The sequence below is a fragment of the Papaver somniferum genome, chromosome 5 (genome assembly GCF_003573695.1).
Source record: "Papaver somniferum cultivar HN1 chromosome 5, ASM357369v1, whole genome shotgun sequence".
In the NCBI taxonomy this organism is placed as follows: Eukaryota; Viridiplantae; Streptophyta; class Magnoliopsida; order Ranunculales; family Papaveraceae; genus Papaver; species Papaver somniferum.
This window is the reverse complement of record NC_039362.1, coordinates 191,428,390-191,441,118: the sequence shown is the minus strand read 5'-3', so window position 1 is coordinate 191,441,118 and position 12,729 is coordinate 191,428,390. Positions and strand designations below refer to the sequence as shown.

Below are 12,729 nucleotides of genomic sequence, written 5' to 3'. Positions count from 1 at the left end.
TATTCATGGTCTAACTGTATTGATATTGGCATTTTTTATGTGAAAGGAAAATTTTGGGAAGCAACCACTTACGCCAGTAGATTGTGACAGGTAGCAATGTGTCGTCAATTTTATTTCTGATCTTAAAAGTATAAATACAGATATGGTTTAATCTTGTTAAGTTATTCCATTTTGTAGCTCCCGAATGGAATGAATCTTCCACCTTGTAGTTACATACTTTCCTTTGAATTTGTTTTAAGCTAGGCATGTAGTTATTGGATTGGATCCAGACGTGGCTTGTGCAGATTCGAATGACTTACATATGTAACTAACAATTACACATGCCATATGCATGTGTAACTGCTGATTACATATGAATTTTTGTATGTATAAGGGTCTTAGAGAAATACTGCTGGTATGTCCTTTTGTCAGTTTTCAATAAAAAAATTTCATTGATTGGTTGGTACATTTCATAGTTCATGTTGTTTAGGAACAATGTTAGCATCTTTCATCTGTTTTACTAGTGTATGATCAGTTAGTGGCGGTATGCTGTTGTAACTTTTAAATCCACTGCAGATACCATGGTGTGCGCTTGATGAGATTAATGCTGGAGTTTATAATGGACGTATGTGTGATTCTAACTTGGCAAGCTAAGATTGATCTGTTTTTTACATATCAATTGCTGAGTGTGTTAACTTGGAAGTTAAAAGTATGTGTAGCTACTAGTTACACATGCTAATTAGATGTGTAACTTTTAGGTACACTAACTAAATGGATGTGTAGCTACTAGTTACACATGCTAACTGATAGACATTAAGAAGCTTCAAGAAGCAGGAGTTTACACCTGCAATAGATTGACGTTGCATACCAAAAAGATAAAACTCACTTTTTGATTTGCTGATTTTATGTTGACATATCTAAGTCAGATGCATGTGTAACTCCTAGTTACATAATTCAGATGCATGTGTATCTGCAAGTTACACATGTTAATTAGATGTGTAACTTTTACTTACACATACTGATTTTGGGTACACATATCAATATGTATGTGTAACTCCTAGTTACACTAGTCATATGCATGTGTAACTGCTAGCTACACTAGCCAGATGAATGTGTATCTCCTAGTTACACATGTTATATGCATGTGTAACTCTCAGTTACACAATTCAGATGCATGTGTAACCGCTAGCTACACTAGTCAGATGCTTGTGAAACTGAAATATACATTGTTTTATGTACTGTTCATTTTAATCGTATAAATACTGATTGCTTGTTGTTATATTTCAGGTTTTAGATAACTTCATAAAAGCTAATTGCTTAAACGTGGTAATGGTCTCGCTGGAACTGGAGTTGACGCTGAATACACAAGTCAGATGCATGTGTAACTCTCAGTTACACTAGATAGACACATATGTAACTCAATTACACTAAACAGATGCGTGTGTAACTTCTAGTTACACATGCTAAGAAATTATTGTAAATGAATATTAAAGTAATAACTTTTTTTTGTGTTTTTTTTTTGATGTCTATTTATTTGCATATATATACAAGTGTAACTTTGCATTACACATATCATAAGGATGTGTAACTTCTGGTTACACATGCCATATGCATGTGTAACTTCTGTTTACACCTTCGCACTGTATTTTAATAATTTCGGGCCTATATTTAATAATTTTGGGCCTAGATTTAAATTTTATTTAATTATGGGCTTGACAATATGCATAAGGGTATCAAGGTCTTTTAAAAACTCGGGGCCTAGATTTAAACTTTTTTTAATTAAGGGCCTCATATTATGGGTTATCCATGGGTTGGGCCTGAGCCTAATTTCCCCATTATGAAAAGATACACCATTCTGAAAGCTAGAGATGATGTTCTACGAAAGACATCGATTCTAATCTAATCTTCCGCTAATTTCAAAAAACAAAAAAAAAGCTACAACCGAATCTTGAATGTCTAAAAATTAGAAGTTGTCCCCCATGCAAATTAGGCAGACTAATTAACAGTATTATCACGTTTTAAACCTTAATCAACACAATTAGTAATATCTGTAATCAGTGATTATCTCTTACAAAATCATTACTACTGCTGTTAGTGGAAACTTTAATAATTTATTATACTAATCGATCGACTAAAAGAAAAAAGAGACTCAAACACTTGAAAGCTTCAGACGTCGTATAAGATACCAAATAACTGTGGTCAGATTCTTGATGCATGCACATTCACACGTTTTCAGTCTCCAGATGTATCTTTACCAGGAAAAAAAACAGACTCCTCAAAGGAGAAGCAGAAAGAGGATCCAAAGAGAGTGGAACAAGAAGTTTTTTATTATTATTATTATTATTAATCACGGGGTCTTACCAGCTGGTGGAAAAATGAACAAAACTGTGATAATAGAGAGGAATGAAGAAGGGAAGCAGATTCTGTCTGATCACTTCCAGCAGTCCTTGTTGAATAATTAATAAAGCCGAAACATCCGACTAAAATTTACTTTCTCACGTAAGATAGTGCATCGACTGTATTAACAACCCAAACCGCTATTAAAACCCGTAAGGGACCAAAATATCCTGGAATAGAAGAAAGAAAGCAAAGATTTTTTTAGAGTGGGCAGAAATAAGGGGTGGGGTTTTGAGTGTGATACGTGGTAATCTTGTTAACTTTAAGAAGAATCACTTCATCGTCTTAGCAGTGAATGTAGATCATCTTGATTCGAACCATTTAAATCTCTTGTGTGCTCACGCTTGCAAGATTAATTACATTTCTATCTCATATCTGATTATTGATTATAATACTATGTTTTTTAGTTAGGAGGTTCTACTAATAGATTTGTACACGTAGCATATATATCTATTTGTGTACTTTATATTTTGAGTTCTTTTAGTTGTTCTGCAATTCATTCCATGAACAACACCAGCAAAAATGGTATTATATTTAAGGGTGCACACGGTACGGTTCGGTTCGGTTATTGCCAAGACCGAGTACCTGTACCTCGCTAGCCTCGGTTTTAAAATTTTGGACCGGTACCTGTACCTTGTACCTCGGTTCCGGTACCATTCGGTACACGTACGGTACCAGGTACGGTTCCGATTCCAATCGGTTCTTTTCTGTCAGAATTCCAGACAGATTTCCCTGTCAGTTTTCCAGACAAATTATGTACATGTTTTACAATGTATTAAGCAATATCTCAATCAAAGAACAAAGTAACAACCCAAAAGTAACAATAATTATACTAGCAAACCAAAGTGTCAAACAACCAAAGTCTTGACAAGTAGCAGTAGCACACAAACTGACAAACAACCAAAGTCTTAACAAAATAACAAGTACTCAAGTAGGAGTAGCACAAACACACACACTGATGACTGACCAACAACTAATAGAAACTTAACAGCTAACAGAAAGTTAGTTGAACTTGTAGCATGGCTGAAGTGGTTGTGGAGATCTATTCCATGGTTGCACTGGTGGTGGCATTATTTTTGATAGGACCCAGTAACTCTGCAATAAAAAGTAACAGCAAGTTAGGCAGTTAGTAACTATTATTAAAAAAAATAACAAGGAAAAAGAAATTTGTGAATAGAATATGTTACCTTCTTCAACTTCGACATCGTCATCTGGTATGTAGTCACATAAAAGATCAAGTTGTATTGGCTTCCTTAGCCAGCTTTGTGTGCAAAGCAATGCCTCAACTGTCCTTGTAGATAAAGAGCTTCTACAAGGACTTAACACTCGCTTTCCTGTGCTAAAAGCAGATTCAGAGGCAACAGAAGACACATGAATGGCTAGTATGTCCTTAGCCATATGTCCAAGTATCTTATACTTGTTACTGTTGGTATTCCACCAACCCAATAAGTCAAACTCATCATCATCACCATCTTCTCCTTCACCTTCTTCAAACTTGTCTATCAAATATCTATCTAATTCTGTTTTTCCCACATCATCATCTGGGTTGCTCTTGAACCTCTTACTCCTTGACATCAACTCTTTCATACGACTTGGGCCTTCCCCTGGTTTACTCACCACTGATTTGGCTTGCCCCTGCATAGAAGTACTTGACTCCTCCTCATGAACTGAATACACATCCTTATATTCTTCAAATAGAATCTTAAAATCCAATAACACGCTCCTCATAACAAGTTCAACCTTTGGAGACTTCTTCCCATACAAACAATCAAGAGCAAATTCTAGTCCTTTCTCTTTCTCTCTAGGATCCAACAACATGGCAAAAAAAGTTATAGAGTTCATCTTTGCATAATCACCCCAATATTTGTTATACTTCTTATACATTTTGGCAGCCATAGTTGCAATAAAAGGATCTTCATCTACATTATCTCTAAACTCAACTAGTTGTTCATAAATGATAACTAATTGCCATAAGAATGTATGTGTTGTTACCTTAGTTGAGGCTGAAAATGCAACCGTGGCATCAAAGAATACCTTCAAACATTTCACAAGGCCTCTGGCAAAGATCCAGTCCTCTTGACATCGAGCAGGTTTCTTCACTATAGCCTTCTTCTTCTTTTGTGCCTTCTTCTTGGTTTTCACATCATCTTCTTCTTCTTGTTCTTCTTCACTAAATTCTTCTTCTTCTTCACCAACATTAACATCTATATCAAAATATTTCTCATTGTCTTTAGTGGGGAAATAAAACAACTTCTGATATTCCTTATCATACCTTTCTAACCTAGTGAAAGCTCTTTCAAACACTAGTGCAGCCTCTAGCATCAAGAATGTGTTGTTCCATCTAGTCTTAACATCTAATATCAATGATATCTTAGACTCTATTCCAACTAAATTTTCACAATGCCTCAGCTTAGCCAACCTAGATGGAGAACCCTTTATATACTTGACAACTGACCTTATTCTTGCAATTGATTTGTTGTAGACCCTTATAACATCTTTTACAACAAGTGCAAGTACATGAGCTGCACACCTTACCTGAAAAGATGTAGATTCATACAAGTATTAGATTTTTGTACAAAGTAATAACTAATAAACACAATTCTAACTAGGAAGCAAAAAAAATCATATACATATACTTACATGCAAGTACTTAGCTCTCTCTTCTGCCCTTTTCATTGAAACAATATTAGTGGTCAAATAATCAATTGCTACCTTGTTGGCACTAACATTATCCAAAGTGACAGAAAAAACATCTTTAAGCCCCCAATCAGACAAGCACTTCTCCAACATCTCACCAATATCAATTCCTTTGTGACCACTAACCTCACAAAACATAATAATTCTCTTTTCTAACTTCCAATGCTGATCAATAAAGTGAACTGTTACACAGATGTAGTTGAAATTATTTGGTGAAGTCCATGTGTCTGTTGTCAAACTAACCCTCTGCTTGCTTGACTTGAATTAAGTTTTCAACTTCTCTTTCTCATCCACATACATTTCTAATAAACATCTGTAAACATTCATTCTACTTGGTACAACAAATCTAGGCTCTAAGACATGCATCATTCTCCTAAAACCTTCACCCTCAACTGCTCTAAAGGACATCTCATCAATTATAATAAACTCAAAAACTTCCCTTTTACATTTGTCTTGACTGAAAATAGTAGAGACTAACTGACCTTCATCCTCACCCAGTGTTGCAGGTTTTAATGACAGAGTTTGTTGTCCTTTTGGCTTTGGCTTGTTACGATTCTGCTTGCATCTGTTAAAGTGCTTCCACATTCCACTTGTACCATTCCTTCCAGTATGAGCCTTTATTATCTTCTTGCAGTAATTACATTCAGCTTCTTGAACATTCTTCCTAGTGAAATGATTCCAAGTGTTAGAAGTTATCTTATTCTTACCACCAATTTGAGTAGAAGTAGCTTCTATATCTATTGATGTTGGCTCTGCTGCTCCATCTCTTGGTTGGATAGAGGATCCAACAACTGTATCTGTAGCAGTTGTAGGTGTAGCATCTGAAACAGGTGTAGGAGTAGCTGTTCCATGAGCTTGACTTGATGCATCCATGCTTGATCACTGAGAAATCACAAATAAACATAAACATAAGTACATAATACATTTATGAGTTATGAACTGAAGTCCATATACACAAACACTAATCAAATATTCATACATACAAGAACTGAAAATTAAAGAAAACCACAAAGAAAATAAGAACTGAAAAATTCATACATATAAGAACTGAAAATAAAAGAAAACCACAAAGGAAATAAAAACTGAAAATAAAAGTGAATTCATATATTCATATATTCATACATATAAATTGCTTCCACTACAAATTGTTCATAAATATTAAAGACAGCAAAGTTCAAACTCCAAAGTAAATACTAAATAGTATAGTTGCAGTACATATTACACTGCGGTACACATAACACATAAACCACTAAGCCTAAGTTATAAGCATTAATTATATGAGCTCTGTTAGGATTAGGAATGTGGGTGCATCTCTTAAAGTGCTTCCACAATGCTGTTGTTCCATTTTTGCAGTTGTGAGCCCTAAATGTCCTTCCACAATAATTGCAAGTGGCTTCTGCAACATTTCTCCTAGTGAAATGGCGCCATATTATGTTCCGAACCCTAGCTGGACTTGATGCATCCATGATTGGTCACTGACAAACAATATATACACAATTCAAACATAATTTCAATTCACAAGCCACAGCAAAAATCCACTACTTAATCAAATTGAATCCAAGAACCCAAGATTATCACAATCAATCTTTCTCGAAGACAGAAACATCTCTCATTCATCAAATTCAACATCCAATTCAACAAATTATAACCGAGTAAAGCAATAAAAGTAAATCTGAAAGCAAAATTCATACCCCAAAGCAAATTTTTTGAGTTGGATGGTTCCTTGAATCCTTTCCCTTCGTCTTCTCCTTGGCGTGATAACTTACCCTGTGAAACCCTAAATTAAATTAATCAAGTTCCAACCAATTGGTCATCAAAAATCAAAATAAAGCTCAAATTAAAAAAAATCAAGGAACCCAGTAGTACAAATCAAACGATTTAAAGATTAAAATTGGAGAAGAAAAAAAGAAAAAAAACTTACAATAGAAACACAATCACTGATTTTTTTTCTCCTTCTTCTTCTGGATCGAGAGGTGGTGTAACTTGTAAGTGTAAATGGTGGTGTAAGTAACTGGTGTGGTGTTCGTGGAGTTGAGAAGTGAATAAAACTCTTCTTCCCTGTAAATAGGAGAACTGAATCAACCGATTCAACACTTACCTTTGGTTAACAATTTCTCTTTCTTCTTCTGGATCGAGAGGTGGTAAGTAATGGAGTTAACAATGGAGAAGAGAAGATTCAGAAGAAAATTGTCTCGTCCCTGTAATGGAGGTCTTCGGTCTTCACTTCTTCTCCTTCTCAGAGACGGAAAAAAACGAAAATGAGAAGAGAAACCCTAGCCCTATAATGTTCGCTTATATACCAGGCTTTAATCTAACGGCTATTACTGATTTATCATCCCCTAAATCTAACGGCTACTACTACTCGGTACAGACGGTACGGTTCGGCATGGGACTAGGTCAGGACCGTGTACCTGTACCTCCCTAACCCCGGTTCCTATTTTTTGGACCGGTACCTGTACCCCGTTCCTCGATTCGGTACAAAACTGGGTACGGTTCCATCGGTTCCGAGACGGTCCGTCGGTCTGGCTCGATTCTTGTGCACCCTTAATTCTATTCATGTTCACTCTCTCTCTCTCATTTCTGATCTATCGAGTTTCTGCTGCTAACTATGTTCCACTTGATAGCATCCACTTGGACTGTTGCACAGAAACGCAAGCTACAGGTAATCAGACATGGGAAAGCAATTTTGGTTCAAAATACGCAGCTTCAGACCTGAACAAGTCAGAATCTCTTAATGCTTCTGACATGATGCGTTCTGTTGCTGATGTACCTTACTGGACAGCAAGGATTTTCAGATCTGAATTCACTTATAGTTTTACTGTTTCCGCTGGTTGGAAAAATGTTCGTCTTCATTTTTACTCATCATCTTATGAGCATCTGAGTGCCTTTTATGCTATGTTTTCGGTTACATCTGGTGCGAATACTCTCCTTAAAGATTTCAATTTATTACTGACCAGTGAAGATGTGAAATCTGCTACCATTGTCAGGGAATTCTATATTAATGTAGCTAAAGGAAGACTGAACATAACTTTCACACCAACATCCTCAAATGACACCTTTTCTTATGCACTTGTGAACGGGATTGAGGTGATGTCGATGCCAGATATCTATAGTGGAAGTGCTATTATTGCGGATGAAAATGGAGTTTCTCTCATCATCAACAATACTACTGTTCTTGAGGATGTTTTTCGATTCAATGTTGGTGGGACTGAAATCTCTCCAGAAGCAGATACTGGATTGTTTCGTTCATGGTCTCAGGATGGAGATCCACTACCTGGTGAGACGGATACTGCAAACTATAGCTTGTCGATTAAATACCTTCCCGGCATTTCTTCTTATGTTGCACCAGAGATCATCTATAAGACTGCTCGAACAATGGCATCTAGCCAATCTAAGAACCAGAATAACAACTTGACTTGGCTATTTCAAGTTGACCCTGGTTTTCTCTACCTTGTAAGGCTACATTTCTGTGAGATCAATTCAGATATCACTAAGGTCAACCAAAGGGTGTTCCAGATATTTCTTAATAATCTGACTGCCGAGGAGAAGGCTGATGTTGTCGCATGGACTGGAAATACTGGAAATGGTATTGCCCTGTATAAGGATTATGTTGTGCGTGTTCCGAAAGGGCAAGACCTGCAGAGACTACGGGTTGAGCTACATAATATAGCAAGTAAGCCCGAATACTATGGTGCCATCTTGAATGGTTTGGAAATATTCAAGGTAAATGATACTACTGGTAACCTTGCTGCACAACTCCCAATTTCTGCTCCTGTTCAGCAAGACATTATCCAAAATTTTCCAAGCAAGTCAGGGAATCAGGCTGCAATTATAGCAGGTGTTACAGGTGGAGTGTCTGCTTTATGTCTTCTTTGTTTAGTTGTCTTTGTGGTATTCCGATGGAAGAGGCGAGGAGATTCAGGTACCACTGGTCGACCACCTTTGTGGATTATGCGTTCTCTCAATAGTAATTCACATCCACCAGTTTCAGGAAAAACTGACACAACCAGAGGCTATGCTTCGTCACTTACTTCGGATACTTGTCGTCGCTTCTCATTTGCTGAAATTAAAGCTGCTACAAGCAACTTCAGTGAGACTTTAATCTTGGGTGTTGGTGGTTTTGGAAAGGTTTACAAGGGTGAAATCGAAAATGGTACTACTAGAGTTGCCATTAAACGTGGAAACCCTCTCTCTAAGCAGGGTGTTCATGAATTCCAAACAGAAATTGAGTTGCTTTCTAAACTCCGACATCGCCATCTTGTATCCCTGATTGGGTACTGTGAAGAGAACTGTGAAATGATTCTTGTTTATGATTACATGGCTCTTGGAACACTACGGGAACACCTCTACAAGACCGAAAACCCTCCCTTACCTTGGAAGCAAAGGCTTGAGATCTGCATCGGAGCTGCTCGTGGTTTACATTACCTCCACATAGGCGCCAAACCTCAAACAATCATTCATAGAGATGTGAAGACAACGAACATCCTCCTGGATGAGAAATGGGTTGCGAAAGTCTCAGATTTTGGGTTATCAAAAATTGGACCCTTCATCGGATCATACGCATGTCACTACAGCTGTGAAGGGAAGTTTCGGCTATCTGGATCCGGAATACTTCAGGAGGCAGCAAATAACAGAGAAATCAGATGTCTATTCATTTGGGGTCGTACTGTTTGAGGTTCTTTGTGCAAAACCAGCACTGAATCCAACATTACCAATTGAGAAAGTATGCTTATCAGAATGGGCTTTGCATTGCCAGAGGGAGGGCATCCTTGATCAGATAATCGACCCTTGAAAGGAAAAATAGCACCAGAGTGCTTGAAGACGTTTGCAGATATTTCGGAGAAGTGTCTGAATGAAAGAGGAATCGCTCGACCATCAATGGGGGATGTTCTTTGGAGTTTAGAATACGCCCTACAGTTGCAAGAAAACATGGAAGGAGGCAGTGGAGTTCATGGTGACATGGATGACGAAGAAACGCCATTTACCAAGGATCCTGATGCAATATCATCAGGGTTCAGTGGGAGCGGAAACAATTCATGGAGCAGTGGAGTGCTACCGCGCTAAGCATGACCAGTGAAGAAGGAGGACTCCTATGGTAACTTAAGACCTAGTGTTGTATTCTTGCAGACACTGAACACGTAAGGAAGGTAAAATCTTGATCAAGTCTCAGGGGCAATGAGATTAATAAACTAAGCAGAATTTTAGCAAGCCTTTCTGCACTCTGTAAGATGATATAATTTATATTTTTTAACATAATTTGTACTGGCTTGTTTAGCAACAGCCTTGCTTCTGAGTTTTACTTTAATCTTACAGTGCCCAGACTCCAGAGTTGTATCTGTCAGGCTCCCTGTCTAGTTCATTATGTATAGGAAAATCCATGTCAACATATATTGCGTGGCTGAAATAAAACCTCACAGATTTTTGAATTTGTGGTGCCAACTCCAGGACCAATAACAACACAGCAGAAGATCTTCATGGATAGGTACATCTATCCTACACTAGTCTATATAAAGAACAAGAACTGCATCAGTTTTAACTCACCAAATCAAAATATCATCTTCAATAATCTTTCATTTTCTGTCTAACAAAATCATATTAAATGGCAACCATGGCTCTCTCTTCTCCTTCATTTGCAGGGAAAGCTGTGACTCTAAACTCACAAACAGAATTCCCAACAAATGTTAGATCCAGCAGCAATGGTAAGATCTCGATGAGGAAAACATCCGCAAAGAAGCCTGCCGCATCTTCAGGAAGTCCATGGTACGGTCCAGACCGTGTCAAGTATCTCGGCCCCTTCTCTGGTGAGTCTCCTTCTTACCTGACAGGTGAATTCGCTGGTGACTATGGCTGGGACACGGCTGGACTATCAGCTGATCCAGAGACCTTTGCCAAGAACCGCGAACTTGAGGTGATCCATTCAAGGTGGGCGATGCTCGGAGCTTTGGGCTGTGTCTTCCCTGAACTCCTCTCTAGAAATGGAGTCAAATTCGGCGAAGCAGTTTGGTTCAAAGCTGGATCTCAGATTTTCAGTGAAGGAGGACTAGACTATTTGGGCAATTCCAGCTTGGTCCATGCACAGAGCATCTTAGCTATTTGGGCCACACAGGTCATCCTTATGGGCGCTGTTGAGGGATACAGAGTTGCCGGAGGTCCGCTAGGTGAGGTCGTTGATCCGCTTTACCCAGGTGGTAGCTTTGATCCATTAGGCCTTGCAGAGGACCCAGAGGCATTTGCGGAGCTAAAGGTAAAGGAACTAAAGAATGGGCGCCTTGCTATGTTCTCCATGTTTGGATTCTTCGTTCAGGCTATTGTGACTGGAAAAGGTCCTCTAGAGAATTTAGCAGACCATCTTTCCGACCCAGTGAACAACAATGCTTGGTCATACGCTACCAACTTCGCTCCCGGGAAGTGAGAATACGCCTGACAGTCAACCAAGACAGTCAATCACCCATCATAGTAGGACAAATGGTGTTTGGTTTTCACTTTTTTGCATAAATTTCCTCTGTATATTCATGTAGCTTATAAAATTGTGTGCATGTCTGTGTTTGGACTCTATAGTGTTTCTGCCTATGATCTAATTTCTAATAGAATCCATTTTTATTTGACTCCAGTGGAAACTACATACTCCCTCCGTCCCCATTATATAGGCGGAGAAGTGAGTTTCTCTTAGAATAAGACTTTTTTTTGATTTCTTACATTTCCATTCTCTTTCCTGTTTTATCCTTTGTACAATTTCCAACATTAGAAACATTAACTTAATTGTGGTGATAACTACCTATAATAGATAAGGGCAATATATGGAAAACCCATCTTGGAATTGAAAGTCTGCCTATCTAATGGGACTACAAATTTTTACAACTCCGCCTTCATAATAGGGACGGAGGGAGTACATTCTAGAAACAATTCAATTGTCTCGATGTAGAATGTGAATTGTGATAGTGAGGGATCGCAGTTCTGGCAGTCATTCTAGCGCGTCTTCTAATTCTCTTCTTCATGAGCATTATTATTACCAATGGAAACAGCTACCGAAATGAGAAAAGTGTAGCATCGGTTGCCCATCTAGTTAAGCGATAGTTTCACATACAAAATCAGACTATGGATGAGATTTATCAACCAACAAACTCCCCGACCTTACCATCTATTTGAACCAAATTGGAACCTGAAACTCCTTTAGAACCCCTCGTTTGTTCATCATCATCACCTAATTGCCATAGCTTTTGGGAGCGTAATAGCTATAAGACCATAATTTCCTATCTGGATCCGAAATCAACAACTTATTCTCTTACTAAAACTGGAGCAGTTTAAAGCTTCCATGAAGTTTAAACCACCAAGAATTGCACCTCAGAATTTAGTTCAGTTTTCAAGTTTCTTTCTAATTCTAACACATCTTCTGCGAATCCACATGATCGATGATGACACCATAATGTTTGATACTAGTGGTTAAAAAATTTCACACTTATATTATTAGTCAATGCTGAACCAGTATAAGAACTACTACATGCTTATGAGATGAAATTCCAATAGCATATAAAATCCTCTAGGGGTACAGGCGCTTCAACTAGCATAACCTCAACTAACGAACTTGGCCTGAAAAAGGATAGATATTTTCCTTATGGAACGAGCATGACTGTTCCACAAATTCCAACTAAATTTTCT

At 37.9% G+C, this 12,729-nt stretch overlaps 2 protein-coding genes and 1 pseudogene across 2 annotated transcripts; 2 read left to right on the top strand and 1 right to left on the bottom strand.

The window, feature by feature from the left end:
• Positions 1–3,418: 3,418 nt before the first annotated feature.
• On the bottom strand, positions 3,419–5,211 carry LOC113280408 (zinc finger BED domain-containing protein RICESLEEPER 2-like). The gene is made up of 5 exons (XM_026529034.1): positions 5,017–5,211; positions 4,573–4,911; positions 3,690–4,410; positions 3,564–3,587; positions 3,419–3,471 (listed from the first exon to the last, which is right to left on the bottom strand). Exons 1-5 carry the CDS (start codon positions 5,209–5,211, stop codon positions 3,419–3,421), a joined length of 1,332 nt encoding a protein of 443 aa, XP_026384819.1.
• Positions 5,212–7,629: 2,418 nt separating this feature from the next.
• On the top strand, positions 7,630–10,137 carry LOC113280407 (annotated as a pseudogene).
• A 465-nt stretch (positions 10,138–10,602) lies between these two features.
• On the top strand, positions 10,603–11,736 carry LOC113284092 (chlorophyll a-b binding protein of LHCII type 1-like). Its single transcript, XM_026533493.1, has one exon. It carries the CDS (start codon positions 10,673–10,675, stop codon positions 11,483–11,485), a length of 813 nt encoding a protein of 270 aa, XP_026389278.1. The 5' UTR covers positions 10,603–10,672; the 3' UTR covers positions 11,486–11,736.
• The last annotated feature ends 993 nt before the right edge of the window (positions 11,737–12,729 follow it).